Here is a 27661-nt window from a genome sequence, read left to right as displayed (position 1 = left end):
AAACTGGTCCCATGAACCAACGATACGTTGCTAACTCAGCACTTCTTAGGTTTGTGCTTAAGATAATCACATCTTGATTTCACCTACTGATCGAAGACAGAGCAAGTAAAGCAGAAGTTTTTTTCCTCAAAGTCTTGTACTAATTGTCACAATAGCTGCACATTAATAACAACTTGGAGGGGACACAGCACCTTAACAATTTCTTCACCACTGACATGCCTCAGTCTTCCTAAGATATCCATTACACGATCTGGATAAGCCTTCCATTTCAAGAGAGCAAGTAGATCCACTGTAAATAATTGAAAGAATAAATATAGAAACACAAAATATATCATACTAAACATACTAATTACAATGGAAAATTGGCACAAGTAGAATTATCAGATATGTGTGAACAACTGACAATGGTTAAAGATTATTTTCAGAGAGACAAATTTGTAAATTGGCAAGATTTAGTGCTCGAATCCTATACATGCTTACTTGGGAGAAAATTACATTCAAATTCAGCACAGTAAGACATGCTTAGTGAACACGCTTAGGATTTGATTGCATAAATGCATAAGTATAGCAATCATATCACCACAAAACAATACTTCTTGGACAATTAAGTAATTTTATTCTTCATCTTTTAAAATGTTCTACACTATGCCAAACAAAAATATCAGGAAGTTAGTTCTGACGAGCAATATATGCTAAAGGGGGGGGGGGGACATGCAAAATGTTTCTTCCAAGTCATAGAATTGTAGAGTTGGAAGGGACACTGAGGTCTTAGTTATTTGATCAAAAATCAAGATAGTTTTCTTTAGCTTTAGTTATTTGATCAAAAATCAAGAGATGGTGGAAGGGAGGCTGCTGAAGCTGTCTGTCCAAAATGGGAATGCTGGCTACAGCAGAGAGCTCGTTTAATGGATTCCTTTGACTTTTCCTCAGTGTATTGTCTTAATTAAAAAACAAAACAATGATTGCCAAGTTTTAAAATCAATTGAGATGGGATTTTACTCAGCAGAATCATTTCTCTTCTATCCAGGTCTCCTGAAACCTCTTTCTGATCTCAGTGCTTTGCCCAAAATGCATGCTTTTCCTCACCTGTGATTTCAAAAAATCACCCCCAGCAGTTATTGATGGCCTTTATAAAAACATTCATGATAATTCAAGGTAATTATCTGTACACTCTAAAATATTGTAAACCCTGCAGAAAGGAGGCTTGCAGTTACCACACAATAGCTGACAGGTGGTGATTTTAAGAGCCTGCTAGGCAGTGGGCCCTTCAAAGCACCACACAACACTCTTTACAAGGCCTGCATGGTGCTTTGAAGCCCTGGCAATCATCACCTGATATCAATGTTACATCATGTGACTGACACGTGGGCAGCCTCGCTACCACCTGCCAAATTTGTCCTGTGAAGGGTACGGGAGATCAGGATCTGGCCCAATGCTGCAGATTTTGATATATTCCTCCTCATCTGTTTAACTGTGCCACTCATTAAGATATGAGATTTCAGCTTTCCTCCTCCATTTCTATTAACTTTGACTACTGGTCAAATTCACCCTCAAAACACCTCCCTCCCCCAAGTTTTCATTAGCAAATGGAGAGTCTGATTATGGAAAGGGCAGCTTCTCTTGCACTGGCGGCAGAAATATCAATATAACTTTGTATAGATATGCATATGGTAGATTGCTCTAAGGCAGTAGTTCCCAATTAGCTAAGTATTGTGGACCCCCTGTTTTTCAAAAGCCAAGACATGGATCCCCTACTTCTGAAAAAATTGATATCGTATCTCTATGGTACTTTTTGTTCTGTAAATGATGCCACTGACCCCCTGAGTGGGTTATGTGGACCCTCCAATTGGGAACCACCGGTCTAAGGTGGTGGGAACCTTTTTTAGCCTGAGAGTCACCTTCCACTGTGAGTAACCTTCTGCAGGCCAGATGTCAATGGTAGACAGGACCACAGGGAAAAGTGGGTGGAGCAACAAATGTCTCTCTTATTGTACAGTAGACTACATTCCAGCCATGCAAAAGTCACAAACACTCTCTCTCTCTCTCACACACACACACACAACACGTCTCTCTATCCAGGTAAACAAGCGGCCTTATCACAGATCAGGTACGTATTCCAGCCAGCCAAATAACCACCCACACCACCCCTAAATCTGGCACTGCACTCAAAGACCCCTTTATATGTGAATATATAGCAAATATTGTAATTATTTATTTATTAAAGTTGTATATCGCCCTTCATCCGTAGATCTCGGGGTGGCTCACAACATAAAAAGTACAAGATTAAAAACAGAAAATATGTAATAAAAACAAAAGCAAGCCAACAACCCCCCCCCCCCACTCAAAGGACCATGAATTGCATTATTTCAATGCAATATACAAAGCACCCCCTCTATCTTTTTTGCATCCTATGGTTTCTTGAAATGAAAACTGCTGTACCATTCTGGGTGAGTTTGGTGGAAGAGAGCTGAGTAGAGATTGCAAATGACTCTTTGGTGCTGCGCTGGAAAATCAGGCTTGAAGGAATGTTGGGACAGCCATTATAGTCCTCTTTGCAGCATGGAAGACCCAGGTAGAGGGCATGGTTATTGAATGTGCTGTTTTCATCACACTGCAGACATAAATAAGGACATCCGCTTTAGCTCGAAAATTATATATGCTTTACTCCATGTATTGCTGTGCCACTAAACAGAATATGGAGGACTTTATATGGATTCTAGGCATGCAGACATTCTGTATTCGGAATATGTATGCTACTCATTCAAACAGCACACACTTTGGAAAACAGCTTTCTATCAGTTCAGATAGACCAAACTTCCTCAGTTTAGTGCCCTCTAGATATTTTTAACAACTCTCATAATCTCTGACCATTTGGCATGCAGGCTGGGATTGATGGGAGTTAGAGACTACTACAAAAGTTTTGTAATAATTAAAAAGCTACATGCACCTTCCATTTCAATTAACTTCCTTTTAAATAGCTAGGTTATATCTCGTAAAAAGAAAACACCTCTGTTAGGAGTATATAAAAGGTAAAGGTAAAGGTACCCCTGCCCGTACGGGCCAGTCTTGACAGACTCTGGGGTTGTGCGCCCATCTCACTTAAGAGGCCAGGGGCCAGCGCTGTCCGGAGACACTTCCGGGTCACGTGGCCAGCGTGACATCGCTGCTCTGGCGAGCCAGAGCCGCACATGGAAACGCCGTTTACCTTCCCGCTGGTAAGCGGTCCCTATTTATCTACTTGCACCCGGAGGTGCTTTCGAACTGCTAGGTTGGCAGGCGCTGGGACCGAGCAGCGGGAGCGCACCCCGCCGCAGGGATTCGAACCGCCGACCTTTCGATCGGCAAGCCCTAGGCGCTGAGGCTTTAACCCACAGCGCCACCTGCGTCCCTGTTAGGAGTATATATAAAGTATAAAATAATACATCCCTGTGCTAAACATGATTACTACAGCAGAATAGATTTTATTAGCAGCTTGTTTCTCAAGGCTTCTAAACATAACCTCTATTTATATACAGATATTAATTTTCAGTTGAGCTGATGGGTTGTGCTGTTTATAAGCCTCTGTAGAACGCCTTATTCCAGTAGTTTCCAATCTGTGGGCTGCAGACCCTGAGGGGCTCCTGAGTTATCCCAAAGGATCCTAAGCATGACTGGCGGGAGCAGTAAGAGCCCTGATTGCAGACTCAGGAGCTCAGAAGGACCCATTCCTGTTGCACCTGGTGTCTCCACTCATTACCCACCCTCCTCAAGGACTAGATATGGGCACAGGAAGGCATGCAGTCTTTGGAGGGGGGGGGGACTCATTTTTCCACCCTGTTACAGTGGTACCTCAGGCTAAGTACTTAATTTGTTCCGGAGGTCCGTACTTAACCTGAAACTGTTCTTAACCTGAAGCACCACTTTAGCTAATGGGGCCTCCTGCTGCCGCCGCGCTGCTGGAGCACAATTTCTGTTCTCATCCTGAAGCAAAGTTCTTAACCTGAAGCACTATTTCTGGGTTAGCGGGGTCTGTAACCTGAAGCGTATGTAACCTGAAGCGTATGTAACCCAAGGTACCACTGTACAATGTTGTCCCGGGATGGTCTTAGTGTTGTGCAAGAGAGGGAACATTTTCTATGATAATTTCGCATAATTAATAAGTTTAACTTTTTATTAAAAAAACTATACCCACACGAAATTAAATAAAATTAATTAAAGATGTGGACCTTTCATGAACTGAGGTGTCCCGTCCTCCTGGCAAATTTCAAGCCTGTAATCATGCATGACATTTATCCTGACCCCAAATATAAAGCAGGATACAAGTCTAAAAACATAAGGAAGAGGAGAAGGAGGAGGAGGAAGAGGAAGAAGGAGGAGGAGGAAGAGAGGCGGGGAGGGTATTCTAAAGAAAGAGTGAGAAAGTTAAGATGCTTGTGAAGGTCTATCTGCTCGCAGTATCTCACAATTTGTAATGTACTGTAACAGACGAATCAAAATCTGTACAAACACTTACCGTATTTTTCGCCCCATAGGACGCACCGGCCCATAGGACGCACCAAGTTTTTTTGGGGGGAAACAAAGGAAAAAAAATTATTTCCCCCCCAGGCGCTTGTGGGGCCGGCAGCGGGGAGAAGCGCTCTTCTCCCCGCCGCCCGCCTGCAGATCAGGTCCGGGGACAGCGGGAGGACACGCTGCGCCTCCCCGCTGTCCCCGGAGCTTGTGGGACTGGCGCTGCGGCTCTCCTGAAGCCTGGAGAGCTGAAGCTCTCCAGGCTTCAGTAAAAGCCTGCATTCGCCCCATAGGACGCACACACATTTCCCCTTCATTTTTGGAGGGGAAAAAGTGCGTCCTATAGGGCGAAAAATATGGTATTTTAGCAGATCTGGACCATTATAGATTTACTCTACAACAGTGAACAGTGAAATGACTTGATGGTAGACCTATAATATATGAAGAGTGAGGAACTATCGTACCTTATAAACATAAAGCTCATGAATATCATCAGAAAGGGTGGTGCCATCATCTCTCATTAGTGGTGTAAATGCAAAGCCAAAAAGCTTCTTTTCACCTTTATCTTTTGCTGCAACAAGAAACAAAATGTTTACATGAATTCTAGTAACTACCAAATTAACATTTTAGCCTGTCCCTGTAACTTATAATAGATAGAGAAAAGGTTTTCCATGATGCCTATTTTGCATTTTCATAATTCTGATTGTGCTTTCTACAGTCACAAAATATTCTATATCATGAATCAGACACAACAACTACAGACCTATGTCTTCAAATGCAGGTTATAAAGTTGGGGGAAGAGCAAGTTTAATAGAGATATGGAGAAGGGGTGCTGAACCCTTTCCTGCATTCTCTTCCCTTCTTGCCAGGCCATTTTTTCCTAGTCAGGCTAGGAACACTGCACCTCTCTCTATATATATATCTATATATCTCTCTATATATCTACTCAGAAGTAAGTCCCCTTAGGGAAGAAACAAAACACAACCCCTAGCTTAACATTATGTCTTAACCAGGAAACTCAGCTTGTTTAGCTCAAACAAATCACAACAAGGAAGCCAACAGCAGATCATGGTTTCCTTGGAGCAAAACAAAGCACAACCTCAACTTCTGACATGGGAACTAGGCTAGTGACTACTACACTGATTTTTTGTGACTATGCCTTTCAGCTTTAGGAGAATGTGTAAAAATCAATATCCCTATCACAAAGGAAGAGTGTAAGCCATGTATTTTGCTAAAAGAAACAAAGCTCCAAGTACTGCACAAACAAAGAAAGACCATTTACTTTGGAATGGACCTCAAAAAAGATGCTCCTAGACGAACTCAGAAAGGGAACAAAAACAGAATATATATGTTTCTCCAGAGCCCAAATTCCATTTTTTGCTTAATCTGTAATAACTAATTTGCTAACACATCTTCCAGCCCTCAAAACTTGATGAGGGGTTTATCTATTAGCCAGTTCAGGATCTGACATTGCTACAAATTATCCCAAATAACTGCCTTGTTAGAGGTTGCTGCAGTTGTTTTTACTGCAGCTATCAATGACTGAAATGGAAATGAGAACATGCCCTAACCACCATACGTTTTCAAGCTATTACATTCTCCTAATCCTTTGCAAAATCAGCATAGAAATAATCTACAGAAGAAAATCAGCCTATGAAAATTAGGTATCTTCCAGACAGAGAACCATGTTGCACTCACTGGAACAGTGCCTGAACTCAAAACGGAGGTGAGAACCACGGAACCTGTCTATGGGAATGGGAAGCTTGATGACTTCTCCCCAACGAGGGCTGTTGCTGTGATAGAGGACAAAGGAATGATATAGACTCCTACTTGGCTCTCCTGAGCCTAAACTGATGCAGTCCTGGGGGGGGGGGAATGAAAAAGAATACAGAATAAGAATAAAAGAATATCACATTACAAAAGATACACAATAACACCAAGGAAGTATCATGTTAAGGATGCAGAAACACAGCATACTGTAATCAGTCCAATTCATATCCAGCTGCTAAACAATGTCATGGACAGATGCAAAACTTTGAAGTACACAACTCTAGAAAATCAAGGAGGAGGAGGAGGAAGGAGGAGGAGAAAATCTGGGGAGCAAATAGGGAGGGAGTGCTAATGATGTATCTCATATAATAAGTGCTTTTTCTTATTAAATAAGTCATTTCTTATTTTGAGAGATACAGAGTTCAGGTATGATTCTGAACTCCTAGGATTTTTTTGCTACTTTAATCATTAGCCATTCAAGCTTCTGTAAGTGAAAAGTGGGAATCCTTAGAATAGTCTGTCCTATTTTTTTTCATTAGCAGAAAGAAGAAAGTTTCAGGTGAATAATTATCACCTAAAAATCAAACAGCAACTAACTCCCTACTCTGAATTACTACAAAGCACCAGGACTTTGTCAATTATGTTTTAACTTAATAGCAAACAAAACAAAACAAAAACTCCACTCAGTTTAAAAGGCCATAGATTGTTTACTTAGCCAAAGACCTGGGAGAAGAGGAATGTTATTGCCTGGTGCCTAAAGATACATAACAAAGGTGCTAAGCGAGCATCTTTGGGGAGTGTGTTCCACAGGTGGGCAGCCACGAGCATGGGGAGAGGCGGTCCTTGAGGTCCTTGAGGTATTGCGGTCCTGAGCCGTTTAAGGCTTTATAGGTCAAAAACAGCACTTTGAATTGGGCCTGGAAACTAATTGGGCCTGGCAGTTGGGCCAGGACTGACGTTAATATGCTCCAATAAGCAGCCTGGCAACTGAATTCTGCACCAAATGAAGTTTCCACACTGTCTTCAGAGGCAGCCCCACATATAATGTTTTGCAGTAATCTAAGAGGTTGTCAGAGCATAAATGACAGAAATTAGGCTGTCCCTGTCCAAGTAGTGGTGCAGCTGGGCCACCAGTTGAAGGTGAGGGAAGGCACTCTGCCCCACTGAGGCCACCTGAGCCTCAAGCGACAGCAATGGGTCCAGAAGGAGCCCCAAGCCACATATCTACTGCTTCAGAGTCAGTGTAACTTCCCATTTTTCCAACCCACTAACAGTGCCTTGGTCTTATCTGGACTGAGCTCCAGTTTATTGGCTCTCATCCATGACCAAGACAAGACAATGTTCCAGCACATTCACTGCCACATCTGCAGATGAAAAGGAGAAGCAGAGCTGTGTGTCATCAGTATATTGCTGAGTGTACTCAAAAAGTCCAGATGACCCCACTCAGTGGTTTCATGTAGATGTTAAACAGCATGAGGGATAATGCTGAGGAACCCCACACTGAAGGCTCCACGGGGCTGAAGAACACCCCCCCAAACATCACCCTCTGGAAACAACCATCCATGTAAGAGCAGAACCACCGCAAGGTGATGCCACCCACCCCAGCTCGGATAGACACTCCAGAGGTATATGATGTTTGATGGTATCTAAAGCTGTTGAGAAGTTAAGGAGAATTAACAGGGAAACATTTCTCCTGTCTCTCTCCCAACTTCATTAGGCATTCCAATACACCAGAGGAAGGAATCCAATGGATGCTGGGGTGTAAAGTGTTCCAGTGATGGGAAGTAGCAAAGAAGAGAGAGTTCACAGCTAAGTAACAAAGGATATAATATTGTCCTTGCTTAAAACATTTATAGGTGACCTTCCTATACAATTAAAGAAGTTTACAATATATCACATCTACCATAAAAATAAATGAAATAAGAAGAGTAAAACCAACTCATTAATCAAACTAACACAGTGGATGATCTTGGATGAGTTACCATTCCTCAGCCATGTGAAAATAAAATGGCAGCAAATTATGTATTCTGCTCTGAGATCCTTGAGGAAGGAAGGGGGAAAGGTAAAAATAAAATAAATAGGTCCTCTCAGTGTTAGTGCAGGACTGAAAACAAATGGGATTGACTGAGCAGCAATGAAAGGCCCTTTCATCAGAACCCATCTGTAGACAGATATTTTTCCTGATTGAGATTTTTTAAATTTGCTTTCATTGCTTCACAGATCCATGCAAGTAACCACTGTAATAATTTAGTTCAAATAACTGAACAGAAGAAACCCAGTTTTTCCAAATTTTAAAAATATGAAAGTAAATGACAGAACTAAGGTGATGCTACATTTAATAGAAATTATATCTATTTACCTTTAGAATATCTCCATCTGCATAAAGAACATACATAGTCACTTCAATGTTCTTCTGAACACTTTTCCCACCTCTTTCAAAGTCTCCTTTCTCTAAAGTCAGGTACAAGTCATTGCGTATATCACCTACACAAGAAGAAATAAATATTTTTTTAGAAAATGAAATAGAAAACATGACAATTCTGTGAAAGCCAGTGATGTTTTATTCACAATTCTGATGGGAATCCAACTCATTCCAAGTATAAAATAAATAGTTAATAAAAAATGAACATTTTAACACCAGTGCATTAAAGTAGATGGCTGTTAGTAATGCTTTATGAAGTCTGAGAATTCGGTAAATCACTTAGGAGACAAAGGTGAGGGAGAGGAAGTAATTTTTTTGTATTGCTTTGCTAAATTCTCTGATTAACAAATAAATTATCAAAAACACTCCTGAGCATGAGCAGCAATGGCTGAATAGCCACCTATAGGAAACATCCAGCCCCTGCTATGACTTCTCTTGCCTGTGGGCTGCAAGCAGCTGGGCTGCTCAGCAATATTCATCAAACAATTCTACTGCAAAAGCAATGCCAAATTTCTGATATGATTGGCGCTTCTCCTAACACAAGATGCCTCACAAGGCCTTTGCATCATTGCCAGGAGGGTCCTTCAGCCAGGAGGGCTGGATTTCCCCTGGAGCAGGCACATAGTAAATGGGGGCAGCAGTGACATCAAGAAATATCTAGTCCCTGAACTTGGCAACAAATAACAAATAATATAGTTATCCATTTAGTTACCTCAAATGTCAGTATTTGAGTACTACTTTACCAAGAGGAAAACTTATCGCATCATATACTTGTCTATAATATAAATTTCAACTCAAATGAAATGAATAAAAAATCTCACAAGTTTCCTCCTGGATTCCTGCCTAGCTTGCAGACCTTGCATGGGCTGCAACAGTGGGAATGCTTACCCACTTTTCAAGCCGTTCAAAGATATTCCTGTATCTAAGAAAAACAGTAGCTAAGTGCAGAATGTAGCAGAATTTCAGCCCTTTGTTGATTTAAATATGACTGAAAAGTGTTTCAGCATGAAACAATAAGATTTATTTTCTGTCCTACATGGAAGACTCTTTCTACTACAATGCTAGGAATAATGCATGAATTTAAACATGAAACACTATTTGCTTTCAGACAGAGAAATGATCTCATTTCTAACACAACTGCAGTTTCCTCCCTTGTAGTATGCTTCTCCAGGCAACCTAGTAATGACATCTATTCCTATTTTTCTTCCCCAAAAGTATATGTATTATTATTCCTGCATTGCAGAGGGTTGAACTAGATGATCCTACTATGATTCTATATGCATGAAGATTAGCTAAAATACTCTTCATTAGCAATAATTACAAAGAGTTATATTTTATTCTTGCTCCATTACTCTGGCTCCCACGTTGTAGTGTTATAAGATCAATTTAACCTAGATCATAGGCAGCCTGTACATGGAATATAGAATAGCTTTTATTGAAATTTGTCCTTAGACCACAACAGCAGATGTGTGGAACAGAAGGCTGCACATCCCTTTCTCCTTCTCTTCCTTCCCCTGCACCATTTTCTGTCATTTAAAGGGTGTCTCCATCTACATTTCATCTAACTCTATGTATTCAGTATTGTGGGTCCAATTCTGTGGAAATCCCTTCCAGGTGAGTGGGGTGGGGGGGAACCTCACTATTGAACTTCTGACACTTGGAAAAACTCTTCATTTCAACAGGCATTTTAAATTAGTTTTTCTTCTGATTTCATGCTTAATTTTAACTGTGTTGTTTTTTGCTGCATCCCTTTTTATCCCTATTGTACACTTGCTTAGAAACTGCAGTATTAAGTATTCTATGCATTATTAAAATAAACAAATAAATAAGGAACGCCTACCAACCAATATTGTGGGATGCAAGTGGCTTTCAGTTTCAGCTCTGTTCCCCATTCAACCAGTAACACAGCGGCTGTTGACCCTATACCTAGATATTGTCACATGCTGCAATGCACACACAGCCCCAAAATGGTTTGAATCCATGCTTTTATCCACATTGCCATGTGGAGGAAAATCTACACTTTCTTTTATACTACATACTGCAAAACAGGACTGAAATTAATTACCGCAACATCTGAGTATTCTAGGTAAGTATCAGGGCCAGTCCAATGCATTTTGCTTCCTGAAAAATGACGATATTGCACTCCCACTCCCATTCAAGTACAGAAGCTGACTTAAATAAGCTGAATCTTATTTACATATTGGCAATGGGATAGTGTCCTCTTGAGAGCAGCAGGGGACCTATGAGTGTAGAACATACCAAGTGGCACACATAGCTCTGTCCACCAAGAAAAGGCCACAGGAGGAGCAGACTGGGGACTGTGAAATGGCATGCATGTATTCTGTCTGCTCCTGTGTCTGCAGCAAAGAAGGACCAGAGTGCAGGGGCGCAAAGGAGTGCTGAAAGACGATTTATCACTCTCACACACCTGGCTATCTCTTTCCACCTGACTTTTCAGGCTTGGACAGCAGAGAGCACAAGAAAGAGAGCCTCTTTGTCTCTTTCTATAGCATTTCAGACCTATTTCCCTTTGTAAATGCAAAGGGAAAAGAGGCAGATGGGCACAGGGGGGAAGCAAGTTCTTGGTTCAATTTCTCTTTCTAATGATTTTTTTTCTCTTTTGGAAATCAAAAGAGAAGAAGTAGCAGAGAAGCTCAAAAAAGATCATCTTTCATTTCAAACCTCCCTCTTTCTCTCCTCCCCCACCCCACCTCACTTTATTTTCCTGCTGTGGAAAGCAAAAATATGAGCAGCAGAGGTAGCAGCATGATGCATGAAGAAAATAATTGTGTTCCAGCACTTTCCTGTCTGTTTCATCAGCAACTAATGTCTTGGTAGTACAAAAATGCTTTCTTTGATTTTGTTAAGTTAGTGTGCACACTGACCCTCTCCCTCCCTCCCCCCTGCCCACAAAGTGGTAAAATTAGTTGTTGACTAGGGATATAAGGAGATTAATACATTCCTTTTTCAAATAAATACATTATAAAACTGATGGAATATATTGTTTCAACATCAACTCTCACATGATTAGGATTTTTTAACGCAATCCAATGTGAAGGAAGTTCAATATTTTCATTCTGCACTTAAAGAATATTATTTTTTTATGATGCGAAAATACAACTAGTGGGGGAGGAAAAAGGCTGTTGGTGTTAGTCAAGTCGTCCGTGTCTTTTTTGTCTCTGCCCCCCTCCCCCATCTTATTTTTAACATCCAGCTTACTGAAGGGTTCTAGGGAACTTGAAAGTTTAAACATTATTTTATAACATTTTGGTTGACCTAACAAAGGTACTGCCCTAATACAGTGTTTGGAATTTTTCATGTGGGCCAACACATCTACATTTACTCTGAATATAATTGTATTGCTATGAGGTTGAGACTTCTGCAAGTATAGCTACAAAAAACGCTCTTGCTTTGAACTTAATGCTCCTCAAAGTTCTGTCTGAAAAACACGAGCATAAAGACTGAAAGGAACACATGCCTTTACATAAGCTACTGTGATGGAAAACTTGTGTTTGAACTAAACAGCATTGATTTTCTGTAACTCTGCTTTGTACATGGATGGATCTTAGGGGACCGAGGATTTCCTGTTGCTACCAGCCTTTATTTTGTCTGCGATAGCAGTAGCTTGGGAACTTTGAGAGGTGCTTATCAAATGTAAATGGCAATCATCTAAGAAGTTTGATGGCTTATTTAGTTATTTGTTGTGCTAGTGAGCTCCTCTAAATTTTGTGTAGGAAATTAAGTTGTAAAATCCTAGGTACCTTCTTTCCCCAATAACTCCTGAGTCACAGCCCACCTGGGCTTAATTGGCTAGAAATTCCAAACTCTTCTAGCATCCATTTTGAAAAAGTTTTGATGGATGCCTATGTCTCTGTACTTTACCAGACTGGCTTTAATATGGTCCCACAAATGCTCAAAGATACTCCACATACCTAGGTAAGTTACTTATCTGTGAGGAGTGGGAGGTTGAAGAAGGACTCATAGCCTTGCCCTTGTAGCGTGACTTCCGAAGTAACCCTTCCAGAAGTGCACCTTGGGAAAGAAATGTCTATAGGGGTGGGAGCAGATACATGTCTCTGAATATGACTCAGCAACTTAGTTTTAGGTTTCACTCACACTTCCACTTGTCCTGTGGCTAGAAAGCAAGGGTCTAAGCAATTTTCCATTTGTCCTGTGCTTTCCAGCACTAAATCGGAGCAAATGTCAATCTGGAGAAAACCCAATAGAGGTTTGCTCCGATTCATCTGTAAACAGTGACTTTTCCGCAGGGAAAGAGGTGGGATGAGCAAAGTGTGGATGACCCCTTAGTCAGAATGAGCCAGACTCTGTATAAAAGGGGTTTGTGCAACCCACCAAGTGAGAAATGCCCAGCATATAGTCTTCCTGCAAAGTTGTTGATTTGTTCATCTTTATCAGCCTCAAGCATTCCATGAAAAGTATGATGCAGGAATGGGAAAACAGCAAGCAATAAATGGACAGAACACAGTAAAGCAAAAACTTACACCCAACTATCTTCATCTCTGCGCCATTAAGAAAGGGGAGAGAATGAAGGGAAAGTAAACAAAGAGCCAGGAAACTTTAGACAAGAGAAAGAGAAATAAAACCCAACATCACTCACAGTTAAAAGATGATACATGCGCTTTTCATCAGACACTCAAAATAAGACTTCAAATGTGATAAAGAGAAGAGATGTTATTTTGATAAGCAAACTTGCTCATAGCGTAGATTGACCAGAAATTTGTGTTTATACATAGGGCACAAGCAGGGATCAAAGTGGTACTTTGCACAAGACTAAGAATTTGCCATTATCCGGTGGGTCTCCCTTTTCTTTGAAGTAAATCTTCGATGCCCAGTCACAAACTGGATTTGAAATCACCCTTAGTTTTACAGTTGTTTGCTATGCAACATGATGCTGTTCAAGGAACCAACGTCCAAAAGGACCCTTGCATGCATGGAACAAATTGTAGAGCAATTTGAATCCTGAACACAGTTCAGAAGGCATATGCTTCTTTCGTTGTTGTTGTTACCAACATACATGGATCCAAATCATATGTAATGCTAAACCATAGTTTAGTATTACAAAGACAAAGCACAGCAACTCTTGAGTGTGTACACTTCCCCATCCCTCCTCTGGTGCAGCCACAACAAGATTGAAAGCTTTTGTTTCCATTTTAGATTAATCACAGTTTAGCATTATGTTCAAATCCTAAACTGTGATTAATCTTGGCTATGGCTGGTGAAAACATGTCAGCTTCATAAACTAGGGTTTACATTTAGTTCGTTCCCACTAACCATAATCAAGACCAAGCTTGTTTCTACTGTCCGAATTCCTCCTCACACTCATGCCAGAGGTGGTGGGGAACAGGGCATGTAAGCCAGCTGTGATTCAATTTCCTAACATTAAAACACGGTTTAAATTTATGTGTGAACACAGTAATACTCTAGTTTTTATATTTGCATTGATCAGAGAATGAACCATTGTATTTTTTTATGTTTTTGCTTCCCAGGAGGCCTTGGTGCCACCTGATACTGGAATAGCAACTAACACAATTTCATCTGAATGTGTGCTACCTCCTCCTTCACACTATCTTAACTTTTTCACAAGATAAAGCATATGGCTTTGCTACCAGCCAAATATACATTTTCTCTTTCTCTGCCCTCACTCCTTTTTGCTTTGTTTACCATCTAGCATGATGGGAGAATTCTGGAGAACTTGAAAGGTTACACATGATTATGTGAGATTATAGTTGATCAAATGAAGGTATTGTCCTCATGTAGATTTTTTTGAACATACCTGACTTTCTTCTAAAGGGAAAAAATGCTAGGAAAAGATTGGGAGTTTTTTATGATGAGGCAAAGTTGCTTGCACTAACGCATTGGAAATTTAACTTTTTCTTTGAACAGTTGACTCATGTGTCAACTCACTTAGTTTCAAAAGTAATTTGCCATGAATCATAGGGGAGCTGATGTTTAATAAAACAAGTATACAGCCGCCATGGGCTCAGAGACGTAATATAACTCTGGCTGATACAAGCTCTCTCACAATGCTGCCTAACTTTGCCTTAAGGAAAAATGGTCTAAGAAGAGCTTTTCATTAGTCCAAATGCAGTTGTTCCTCATTTTAAAGCATTCTAGTGCATGGTCATGGCAAATATAAGTAACGGCTAGAAGAAAAACGTACTGCACTAGATTCAGAGTAGTAGCAGCCACACATCACTCCACACATTTTGCTTCAGGCACTATGCTATCCCTGTTACCCCTCTCTTCTTTCCTCATACTACTGGAGGAATGAAGTAGCAAGCATCATGAACTCCACACAAAATCTATATAGAATAATTAGAGAGGGAGATATTATATTTATGTTCAAAATTGTACTGCTATACAACTAAAACGAGCACTTTCATACAATACACATTTGTCACTCCAATTTATTATTGGGGGGGTAGAGAATAAAAGTGCTCATCCTATTGCCCTACCTTCAGTGACAATTATCACAGTTAAAGTATTGCAAACAAATGAATAGAATTTCCATTCACTTACCAGGCATGATAACATCTGGAAAACCAATTTTTCGGGTAACAGCCACCCCTCTGTTAAATATCATAGGATACTCCCTCCGAATCTGCTCCATTTCTCCACGAAGAAGCTGAAGAGAAATGATAAGTCCTGCAAAAAAGAAGTACAACTATTTTATTAAAACATTAAAGACAGTCAGCTATGTCCTCTTCCAGAATGTTCCTTTTGGTTCTTCCTCCCCTGTTTTTCTCCCCTCTTGCATGACCACTGAGCATTGTCAGTCCCTCATTGAGCTGTTGGGGACTGTCCCTTAGGTATTTTTTGTTGGTGGAAAAAATAGGTATATAAAATGAGAATTCCCTGGACACCAAGATCCAGGTTTAGGGCAAATACCCATTGGTGAGAGAACTCCAGCAGAGATTTAAATTCACAAAATATGAAGCAAAATAATATGTGGAGATATAGCCCATTAGACTTTTAAAATATCCTCTTCTGAATTCCTTTGGAAGTTCCTCTCTTCCCCTAGCATAGGAAAAGACTACCTATTTGGTAAGTTAAAATCTGGTTTACTTACAAATTCTTCAAAGGTCAGGTTCATGCGTTTTACCACACATCAGTCAGAAAACACAGGCAGTAAAACTTGGCTTAGTTACAGTGGTGAAAGTTCCTAAATTATTCATATAGGAAATCAATAGTGGCTTGTAAGAGCTCTGTGGTCTGAGTTGGAGCAAACAGCTCAGACCTCACATGTTGTGCTTCTCTGGTAGATTGATAGGCAGAAAAGGATGATGGTCAAAGAGCTTGAGGAGTATTGGCAAGCTTTCTGTCACATCCTGAATGTGTGTTTCTGGAAGTCCCTTTGTGTTGCTCCTGTTTGCCCATCGTGTATGCTCCCTGGGACTGGAAGACAACTTACAGAGCTGTGCCACTCCAGGCCATGCCCCCATCTAACTCAGTGTCTCACCTGAAAGGCAGAAGCACTGCCCACCACAACCATGTGCCAAAGCACATGGTAGCAGCTGAAAAACAACCAAACAACCAACCAACAGGCAAATAGCCAGACTCCAAACAATAAAAAGCAGCTTCAAGCAAAAATCCACAAACTCCCCTGCTTTGCCTCTTGCACTATTCCAATGTAAAACTCCTTTTGCTCTCTAGAGATTGCAAACTTTTGGGGACTGGGAGTACTTACAGAGCAGTGTAGCTCAAATTGGCAGAAGTGTTCTTCAAGGTATTTTTCTCCATAATATGAATTCATTAGGGTTGATTTTATATGACAAACCCTAGTTTCATCTACATCTTTGTATATTTCTAATATTTGCATTCCTTTGCTACCAATATAGCACATTATTATTATTATTATTATTATTATTATTTAAAAAAAAAAACCTTTCAGAGACACTGTGGCAACCACCATTTACAACTGCCAGGACAAATTTAAATCCCCATCAAAATGGCTAAAAAATTATGGAACAGAATAAGGTATGCAAGTAATTTGTCTGATTTTCATATTATCTCTTAAATTCATTCAGCAGAGAAGCAATGGATTATTTAGTCTCGGCAGAGCATCAGATTTCCCTTTACTTGCTCATTGTGCCTTTTAACCTGCTGCCATAATTTGCTAACAGCTTAATTTGCCTTTAGCTGTTCTTAATGCCTTTTATAATACAGACTCCTGCAAATGTGCCCAAGTACCTGATATGTGCAACTACAATGAAAATAATGCTGCTTTAAAGCTGTTAAAACTGTGTGTTTTCTTCTGAACTTCATACTGATTATTATTATTATTATTATTCCAAAAACAATGGCCAGCAATATTTGAAAAGCAAGAACAATGGTAACTATAAAACAGATATGGCTTGTACATATTGACTGGGGTGTTGCATGGGGACGGAAACAAATTAAATTTCATCATGGAACATATCTCTAATTGACTATTAACACAAATGGGAGAAAGAGGCAATTCTCCCCAAACAATTTCCCTTTACTATTTGTAAATGGGCCCACTGGGACCATATACCTTGTAATGAACTCTGATTCTTTAATTATTGACTACTTCTACACTGAACACAGCATGGATTTGCAGGTAAAAAGCTAGTGGTGACCTTTATTGGGTAGGTTTTGTAATCTAAAGTTGTATACTGAATTTTCTTCCCAGGAACAAAATTAAGTTTATAGCATCTAAGGTTCAACATGTTCCTCTAGCTTTAGAATTGTGGTTTTATTATCAAAACTAATCAAAGTAAGAAAGTCTACTTAAATGAAACTGAGACATTTTGTACCAGTTCAAATTTTCACATCTCACTACTGCTAGCTGGGACCGATGGGAGTTCAGCAACTGGAGAGCCAAAGGTTCCCCATTCTTGAGGTTACAAAAACACTGTTCTATGTGAAATCAGCTGTTGGTGCTGCATCCTTTACTTCAGTTTATCCTTCAACTAAGTTCAATGTAGAGCCGGTGGAATACTAATATGAAGGGGACTCCCACATTTCAGGAGAGACAGCACTCCATGTTACAACAACTCAAAATTATCAGGCCATGGCAAAACTAGCCAGGTTTCCTTTGAAGATTTTAGTGCCCTTTCCAGTTTTTCAAGTAACTTCAATCTGAGTTATTTAGGATTTTATATGTACATAGGTCAAGGTAAAGAGACCCCTGACCATTAGGTCCCGTCGTGGCCGACTGTGGGGTTGCGGCACTCATCTCGCTTTATTGGCCGAGGGAGCCAGCGTACAGCTTCCGGGTCATGTGGCCAGCATGACTAAGCCGCTTCTGGCGAACCAGAGCAGCGCACGGAAATGCCGTTTACCTTCCTGCCAGAGTAGTACCTATTTATCTACTTGCATTATGACGTGCTTTCGAACTGCTAGGTTGGCAGGAGCAGGGACTGAGCAACGGGAGCTCACCCCGTCGTGGGGATTCGAACTGCCGACCTTCTGATCTGAAAGCTAGTTTGCCTTTAGCGCTGGCATGGTAAGGAGCACCAGTTGCAGCCTCTGAACCCTGTAGTATCCCCTGTAGTGGCTCAGCTTATAGGTTTATGTGAACCGGATCTCTGTTCCAGTATCTTCTGATAGACCTCCACTTTGATTTGATTATTTTTTTTTTTAATGGATAGGAAAACCTGAACAAAAGGGCAAGTAAAATAGGAGAGGAAGAACCACATTGGTTTGGGGCAAAGGCAGGGACTAAACTGAAGGAGTGTGAAAGAAGAGAGTACATTTCTCAAGTCCCTGCCTTGGGTAAGAGAACACACACTTCTATGTGGATTACTCACATACCAACCTGAGAAGAACCAGCTCTCTTCAATATGTGGGACCAGGGAGTGTTCCATTTAAGAAAATGAAAAATTATTGATAGTCCATAACATATCACTTTTAGAAAGGGAAACTATTAATAGACCACCTACCCAAAATGTTATGAAAAGTCCCAAAGTAAAACTATAAAACACTGTGGCGAAGGTCATGGATGACTCATTTTCATTTATGAAAATTCTGTAATGCACAGGCTTTTATAATAATAATATGATAATAATTTACTATTTATACCCCACCCATCTGGCTGGGCTTCCCCAGCCACTCTGAGCAGCTTCCAACAAAATATTAAAATACAGTAATGCATGAAACATTAAAAGCTTCTCTAAACAACGTTCCCTAAATAATGTTTTCATGACTCAAAGTATCTGCTGCAAAGAAATTATGTATTTCTAATAGAAGTAAAGTTAAATATTACCATAGTTTGAGCTGGGTGCTGTATATTTGGTGCTAGATTTGCGAATAATATTTTCATGGATCTGATACCATTCATTTTCATTGTTGCACCTGAAAAAGTAGAGTCTAGTGTTACCTTTATGACTTTACCTTATGACTGAATGCATACATACATAGTCTACACACCGGATCCTTTTTTTAAAAAACAACAACTTTGTTGAACAGCAATACATTATCAGAAGGAAAAACCCCCATGCAAATCTTAAACAGTATAGAAAATATGACAACTCTTTCCCGTGCCATATGCTTAAATCTCGTGGAAACACTACTGGTATTGAAAGGTATCTGAAGCTTCTTGTCACATTGCATATTTGGAGCTGTGCTTCCCCTCTTCACACTTTAGAATCACCAGTGTACGTGTGCAGCTACATCCATAAGCATCCACAAAAGGGATCCCTGCCCCCAGATTAACAATGTTCCCCAGATTCCCAGCTTACCCTTTAAAATATCTAGCTTTCAAGAATATGTGGGACACAATTTGTAATGTGCAGGAGCTATTCTCTTCACTTTTTTCTTTTTTGAGAAACTAGCCTGTACCCACATTTGAGTGTTTTTAGCCAACGAATGAGTTCACAACAATGACTAACATTTAGTAAAGCAGAACTAGCAAAGTAGATAAAAAGAGAAGGCTAAAGTGAAGCACCCATTGTCTAGATTCTTGGTATGTTTTTAAGCCTTTTTATGCTGGTCTTCTGTAATAAAGAACTGTTTGGTGCTTCTTAAAAAACAATCCATAATTTTAGTTTAGCTTGACTGGGGAGTAATATGTTAACTAAAAGGGGGGGGGGGGAAGGGAGGGAGGAAAGTAGCAACCAAGTTAGGAGTTTGTGGTCTTTCTAACTCAGATCTTTATTCATACAAAGAATGTCATCCCCCTGCCCCACCTGAGTTTGTAAATATTAAAAAAATTACCAGTGCCAATACAGATAAAAGTCCATCATTATTATACCAGTATTGCAAGGACCAGGGCTAAGAGAGTGTGTATTATGTTAGCCTTAAGTAACCCAGTACGGTTATTTTGCTGGTGGAAGAGGGGTTCAAGTAGTGTATGACAAGTTTAGGCTTCTTGTGTTATCATGGCATGTTGGATATTTTGGGGGGTGAAATGTTGTTTTTGTGTTCAGTTAATTGTAGAAGCAGCGCAATTGATTATGGGCTGGAGGGTGTGAAGAAAGCTTGGGAAAGAACTGGGGATTTCAGCTGTGAGTGAAAAGACATTGTCTAGATGCTAGGTCCATCTGTATATAGACAACAGGTCTACTAATTAAGAAACAATGGAGGGGTAGACCCGGAATACAAGTTTCTCAGACTCCAGGGCTGCCCAGGCCTCACCACCATTCAGTCACCAGATCTATCAGAAATGGTGGACCTGTACTCTGATGTTCATTATCAGTATTTATTTATTTAGGCATATTCAGTTTGCTCCCCTTGGAAAAAGGGAATGCCCACGGCCACATCAATTGTGAACCAATTCTTAACGTGGTTGACATCCCATACTAGAAAATGGTGCTGTGTTGGTCCTCTTATCTGAGAACTTAAAGCAAATACTTTGAGTTTTTCATATTATTGTTGGTCTCCAATCAGCCTCAACTGGCATAACCAATGTTTAGGGATGATGAGAGTTAGTAGCCCCAACAAAATCTGGAGGGCTGCAGGTTCCCCATAGCTGACTTAAAGGGTAATAAGCACCTTTTAGACTAATAGCTTAATTTTCTACATGCACTTTCGTAAGTAAAACCTACTTCGTCAGGTAGAGTAAGGAACAGAAGCAAAGTTGGAAAGTCAGCCCATGGGACATAGGAAAAGACAATTCCACTTTCATTTAAAGAAATATAATGATCTAACTCAGTATAAGGCAGCTCTTTCCACTCCAACAAAGAGATCTGCAAATATGGCCAGTATGTGTCTATCTCTCCTTCTCCTCATTCTGGGGTAGAATGGTTTGTTTGGTTATTGGTTTGTTATTGGTTTTGTTTTATTATGTATTTTGTATTCTCATTTTGTTTTTTTCTGTTGTTAACAGCCCTGGGATCTTCTGATGAGGAGTAGTATATTATTTAGGGGGTTATGAGGGGGCTGCAGCGGGGAAGGACTTGCCAAAAATGGCCTCTCCTGTTGTTCCGCTGAGGGATTTCTTCCTTCGTTGATCAGACACCAGTAGATACCACAAGCATGTTTGGCAAACCCTCAGCATGATCAGCTCACGCCAAGTAACCTAGGTCCCCACTGTGGAAGGACGTGTGGATCCAGAATTGGCCTCCACAGTCACTTGTAGACTCACTGTTAAGACCGTGTTCATGGAAGACAATCTTACTCGGCTACGAGTGATTGCCAAAGAAGAAGATATGCTTAAAATAAATAAAAAGAAGCTGGATAAATTATCAATCCATTAAAATAAAGGAATTTTAAGATTTTAATGGTATTATACCGCCAGAAGTATATCTAAACTTTTATCTTCATGAAATCCATGGTAATTTCTCAGGTCGCCTAGTTAACAATGTATTTCACATAGCTATAGTTTGCCTACCTGATCATTAGGTAGTGAGAGAATTAACCAGTTGCCTTAGCTGTGTGCTGCTCCAAATAGAATTCTGGTACAATTTCTTAAGGCATCCAGAGTAGCCTATGAATAATGATAAGGGAGATGAACTGCTAGACCCTGAAACTCACTTGGCTGTCTAGCTAAGGTGGTGATTATAAAAAACAAAAAACTTTTTGTAATGCTACCTGAATTTTCAAAACAAAGTAACTACTGAGTTAAAAAGGACTCTGGCAACTGTCTCCAACATATTGAAAACAAGCGAGAATACAGAAAGAACTTTGATGTACTAAGAAGGAGTTTTGAGATTTCTTTTTTAAAAAATACATCCAAGTGAAATGTAATCAGGGCTTTAGTAAAGCATTGTTGATATGGCTGCCAGGAATTTCAGTGAAATGATTTGAGTGTTACAAACCCTACATTTCATTGTGTTTTAATTAGTGGATTATTGGAGTTTTTTACATTTGCTTTTTATCTGTAAGCCACTTTAAGCCACTCTGTGGAGGTCAAAAGTGAGGTGTATCGTTAAATAAGTAAAATAAACATATTCACTCCAGAATCTGCTATTTAAGAAATTCAGCAGCAGCACTAAAATTTATTTCTTGTATGGCATTAGTTCAGATTAGAAAATACAGTGAGACTAATATTAGAGATACACTGGAAGTTCCAGATGGACTCATATCTGCAATCAGATTCTGCATGCAAAAACATTTGCTGATTATATTTGCTAACAAAAAGTCAACGTTTGACCTTCTGAGTCACCAAACCATAAACAAATGCCATCATATTTTTTTTTAAAAAATTAATGTGAAATAGAAAAAAGGAACCACATCTGGTTCAAACCACAATCACATACACAATCACTTCATTTTAGAATATACGTAGAGCAAGGTCAATCATCTATAGCAGGGGTGGGGAACCTTCAACCCACAGACCAATCTTTGCTACCCAGGGGTTCCAAATTGGCTCACCAGGCCATTTCATCTAAAGCACACCTGCCGACCAACTGAAATCATTGGTGACATCAGCTGATGGGTGGGATTAGTGGGTTCAATCTTGCATTGACTGAGCAATCCTGTTCCCTACATAGAATGAGAGGCATTCATCCCAACTGTTTCAAGAAAACCACAGGCGAAGAACCCAAGAAGGACAAATTTTGGTTTTTTATTATTTTAAAAAAATCTAAAATACGGTTTCTGGTCAAAATTTAAAACTGGCATTAAATTATATTAACATGTTAAAAGTCTCACCACACAAAAGCCCATGCATAAAAAATATTGTGATACTGACAAACAATATGCCTGTTTCTTTGCTTTACTTTCTCCCAATACGTGATTATAATTTCGGGTTCAAAATTCCAGATTTTGTTCTCAGGGCCAAGCTTGACAAAACTCCAACTCATCGTGTTAATGGCTTTTTAAAAGTAAAAAGCAGATATGCCCCTCCCAATCCACATCACCTCCACCCCTATAATCTGCTATCTGCCACTTCTAATCTGTGCCAATCAAAGCTAATTTGTGAGACTGGCACCTCATTTTATTTGCCTTCAGTAATCTGTAATCGATATACTACTACTTTGGGGCTTGTCGATTCATGGCTTATTCCTATGACCTATTACATGCACTGTGGGCAAATCTCAGACTAAGAAGACACCTTCAAAATCCCATGCAGAACCACCCTCCTATGACTAAACACAACATTATAGTCACAGGAGCACAGAGGAAGGTGGTTTTTCCTCACAAGTTATTTCAGTCACCACCACAGAATTGTGCTGGAGATAGCATAAGGGGCCACTCCGCTATCTCTATGCTGATTTCTGCTTTTCTTGCCATCTATTACTGCATTTGCTATCAGGGAACCCGCTCTACATTGAGGAACAGTATTTTATTCAGATTCTAAACACCAAGCTTGGCAGCCACTGACAACACCATCAGTAACAAAAAGGAAACATACAAATGCTAATCAGAGTTGACTTTCAATGAGTAAGCTTAAAAATAGCTTGGCTCACATACAGTCAGCAGGAAAACACAGCACTGAAACCGATTGCAAAAAAAGGCTCTGCAGGGAAGGGGGGGGGAGAATCAGACAGCAGTTTGTTTTTCTTTCTATCCTGCACTTTGCTTACCTATGGGGAAAGTGTCAAGTCACGTTGGTTATTTAAAGAATTGTGCATTAGTATCACCTAGCCAAAGCCAACAAATTAGAAGGTAGGAGAGTTAGTACAATGAATGCATTAACACTCCTATAGGATACTGATCTACTTACTTGGATATAAAATCAGTTGGTATAACCTGTTAGAGATAGGAAGACACTTTAACTATTTGAATTATTTTTATAAATTCCTCATCCTAGGTTAAGGCCATGGCACTCATGTTTTATAAACCAGCAAAGTATCTGACATAACTCAAACAATACATATATATTTCTCTTATTCCTGCACTAAATAACTTACGTGTAAACTTTAAGAACAAAATCCTTTTCTTCTTTTAATTCAGAAATTGATGGAATCACATCCATGATACTTAATACAGCACAACCATATGGACGTCGGTAATGAAGATGAGAAGGACCCTTTCTTGAATCATTTAGCAACATGCGCCCTAAAACAAAGAGTTGTTGGCATTATATTCAGCTTCAGTTCTCAAACACCTAAACGTAACTCTATAAATAAAGATAATGTTACTTTTTTAAAAACCCAGATTAAACAGTAGAACAAGTATCTTGCTGAGGAAAAAGTGAATAGCTTCCTATGGCAACTATGCAGAAATTATACTTTCATTCCTCTAAAATCCACCTTATTTATTAAAAAACTAATCAGAAATCCAACATCCTGCCACCTTAGCAGCTGGGCCTGAGAGTGCCCATGCCCTTCTATCCCTATCAACATGGCGTTGATACGTGTTGTCAGGGAAGGCACATATAAGATAAAGGTGTCTAGTACCATTTACTCTTACTGGGGACATTCCTCTGATGCCTCCACTAGAGACCTTTCCTGCTACCTCAGATATTTTAACTAGGAAACGTAGGGATTGAACCAGAAACCTTAAACATGTAACCATGTACAGGAGCACTTGCTTAACTGAAAGCAGCATAAAACTCTTTTGCATGCAGGCACTCATCCAAATAAATGAGAGCAACTACTGCCAGGCAATGGTCCAAGAGCCACAGTTTGTTGTGCTCCCAATTAGTAAAAGGTCCTCCAGAAGTTGTTGGGAGTACAATTCCTATGGCTATGCTGGCTGAGGCTGATGGGAATATCTGGTTCCTAACCCCTGGTGGGGAAGGTGGGCCTGTGACTCATGGACTGCTAGGTGGCCATCCCTGTCCTACAGATTTTATATACAGCAAGTTACGAATTAGAACCTGACCTGCTGGACTGGTCAGACCTGCTGCAATAGCTATGTCTTACTCCACACAAAAAGTACTGTTATCTGCACTTCTGCCGAAATGACGGTTTAGCAATTACAATTTGTTATGAAATAGTGCAACTCCTGGGTCTTTGAAGCTGCACTTCCTATGGAAATGCACTCACACATAATCGCTGTACTCAACAAGATTACACTGATTGATTTGCCTGGTTTAGTTTATTTATATATATAATGCATTTCCACAATGAGCTATGCCCAAAGATTGTGCATAAAAATCTAAAATAAATTCAATAAGTGTACTGTACCTATCCGAATTACATGGGCAACTATGTACAAGTCTTTCTTCATATCCTTGCTGCTGAGATCCTAACAGAATTGGGAGAGAAAGTAAAAATCATTGTCAAAAACATTTATATTACAAGTATATTCTAATTTCAAACAGAAAACTACCTCAACACATTTCTATCTTTGTCATAAAGAAGTGAAGGCTTGGAGTAGAAAAAGATCCGCCTCTTGAAGGAGGATTTCTACCCTAGTTTTCCCTGAAGTAGCAAGGAGGTATAGAGTTGCTCTGTCCGTCCAGGGAAATTGTATAGTAGTGGCAGGATGAAAATGACTCATATGTCTGTATAATATTGGCAGTGGAAGAAGACATTTTCAGTAGTTTCTAGCTGCCCTGAGCCACAGGACATTTCCTCTCTTCGTACGGTACCTTCCTAAAACGGCCTTCCTGGATAGCTAAGGAGAGTGCCTGGCAGCGGGCCAAAGTGAATGCCCTTCGCTGTTTTGGTACTTCTAGGTTGGTCATATATGGCATTTGGGAATTGAGGTAACTTTTTGTTTCACTGATGAAACAATTTGGGGATCTGGCTAGATCTGCTTGGCGTTATATGTCTTCCATATGCTGTCTGGTTGGTTTATTTTTGGCTTTTTCGTATCCCATGTCAAGTAAAATTTACAGGGTAAAACCTAGGGTTGTTCATTTGTTTAGCACTGCTCATTTCCAAGACATTTGGAAGTCATCTTTTATAGTTAGGGGAGCAAGGCCACATGGGAAGGATAGTTTCAGCCAGTAATTAAGTGTGGCAAGCCACACTCTAGCCTCAATTCTTACCAGTCCAGTTTCTAGGTGTAGGGTGGCATTGGAAACATTTTGGGGCACTTGTAGGCCTGATCTTAGAAATTTAGATTGTACCAGTTCCAGTGTTGCACGGGGTGTGGGTGTGGGGGTGGGTGTAGTTTTCGGAAGTGTGTCTTCTAGGTCTTTGCCGAGATGTGATAGTCTCTCATTGGTGGACTACTAGTATGGGGGAATGTTATGGTCTTCCAGAAAAGGGCAGGGTTTGGCTGCTTGAATAACCCGTGTCCAGTTCTTTTTTGTTGCTTCCTTTTCTTCCAGTTCAGCTTTTTGTGATATAGGAGATCCGTTGCGCCCGCTGGGTTGTATTGGAGGTAAAGGCTTGGTATGAGATGTTATGGGCTTTTTGGGCGTTGATACAGTCCTTGTCAAACCATGGCTTTGAGTGGTGTTTTCGGTATCTCCTGTCAGTTCTGTGACTATTGCTGAGAGGCTAATGTAATTCTTGGGTTGGGTCCTTGTAGGCCATCAAGAGGGCCTCAGAGGATTGAGCTGTTATCAGGGTGGTTCGGATTGACCACATGCTTACTGAGTCCAACCATTTTGATTCTTTTTTATTTAGTTGAGAAGTCCATTTGGCTCGGCAGTGGGTTCCTTCCACTGGCATTACAACAGCCTGACAGTTGGTTACAGCAGGGACCTTCTGATTTAGCTCCCCTACTTGGAGTGAGCCCAGGAAATGATCGCTCTCAAATCTTGGTTTGACCTCTAGGTTCTTTGCATGTGGGAGAAGGTTCTCAGAGACAATTATATAGTCGATGACGCTCATCCTAATTCAAGACGTGAACTCAGCTGGGTAGTTCTTTCCTAAGGCACCATTTAGAATGTGAAGATTCAGTTTTAAGGTCATTTGTGCTAGGTAGAGACTGTTTGATCTTTTGAGGCTCGCATTGTGAGAGGGCCTTGGTTTGTGTAACTGAACCATGTATATAGGGTCTGGTTGCTCGGGCCTAGTCTGGCATTTAGGTCGCCTCCCAGAACCACCATTGCGCTTGGGTTTTGCAATATAAGGTCTACAATGTACCCTTCCAATTCGCCCCATCTGGCTCTTATCTCAGATTTCTGGGTCTACTATTTTGATATCAAACGCTAGCTTAAAGAGCTGGCATTTATAGCATAGAATTATTTTAAGTTATTAATTTTTGGCTGCGTGAGGTAATCACAGACGCAAAGGTAAAAGAAGAGACTGCTGAGTAGTGAAACTGTCAAGACCGACAGAAAAACTATGTACATTTACAGACATGATCTCAAATTGTGGTTTTGCAGAAGATGTGGCCGAAGGGCTATGTTTCCTTTCTGGGCAACCTTCCAACAGCCACGAGGATAGGGAATGATGCAAAAATTGGGTGGATTAACGAATATAAATTTTGCATTTAAACAGTAAGCTATTTTCTAAACACACCCACACCCCTTTATTCTCCATCCAGACAAGAGAGACATTATTAAATTTCAAAAACACAATCCAGCCTGATGTAAACATTGGAGGTGTAAAGCAGGGCCATTGAGAGATGTGACATTGGGAGAGGTTTGTGTGGCCTGTGGTGAATTCCAAGGGCCAAACAGAGTGGGATAGAAAACTGTATTTGGTGGCCAGGCCTGAGCTTCCCTACCTCAGAAGTCCAATAGCAATAACATCCTTACAGAGAAAG

The 27661-nt window shown here is 40.2% G+C and overlaps 1 protein-coding gene across 9 annotated transcripts in view; it reads right to left on the bottom strand.

Annotated features, from left to right (window-relative positions):
- DOCK3 (dedicator of cytokinesis 3) overlaps window positions 1-27661 on the bottom strand; it is a 151491-nt gene that overhangs the window by 67008 nt on the left and 56822 nt on the right. For all 9 annotated transcript variants that reach the window (XM_079964392.1, XM_079964389.1, XM_079964385.1 and 6 more), the window contains exons 11-19: window positions 25180-25240; window positions 23959-24106; window positions 18930-19018; window positions 15221-15346; window positions 8618-8742; window positions 6187-6349; window positions 4953-5059; window positions 2440-2611; window positions 192-289 (exon numbers count right to left, since the gene is read on the bottom strand). In XM_079964392.1, coding sequence (XP_079820518.1) covers window positions 192-289; window positions 2440-2611; window positions 4953-5059; window positions 6187-6349; window positions 8618-8742; window positions 15221-15346; window positions 18930-19018; window positions 23959-24106; window positions 25180-25240 — 1089 coding nt within the window. The remainder of the gene's footprint in view (window positions 1-191; window positions 290-2439; window positions 2612-4952; window positions 5060-6186; window positions 6350-8617; window positions 8743-15220; window positions 15347-18929; window positions 19019-23958; window positions 24107-25179; window positions 25241-27661) is intronic.

Source organism: Podarcis cretensis (genome assembly GCF_951804945.1).
Source record: "Podarcis cretensis genome assembly, chromosome: 2".
Taxonomy (NCBI): Eukaryota; Metazoa; Chordata; class Lepidosauria; order Squamata; family Lacertidae; genus Podarcis; species Podarcis cretensis.
This window is presented reverse-complemented; position numbering and strand designations above follow the sequence as displayed.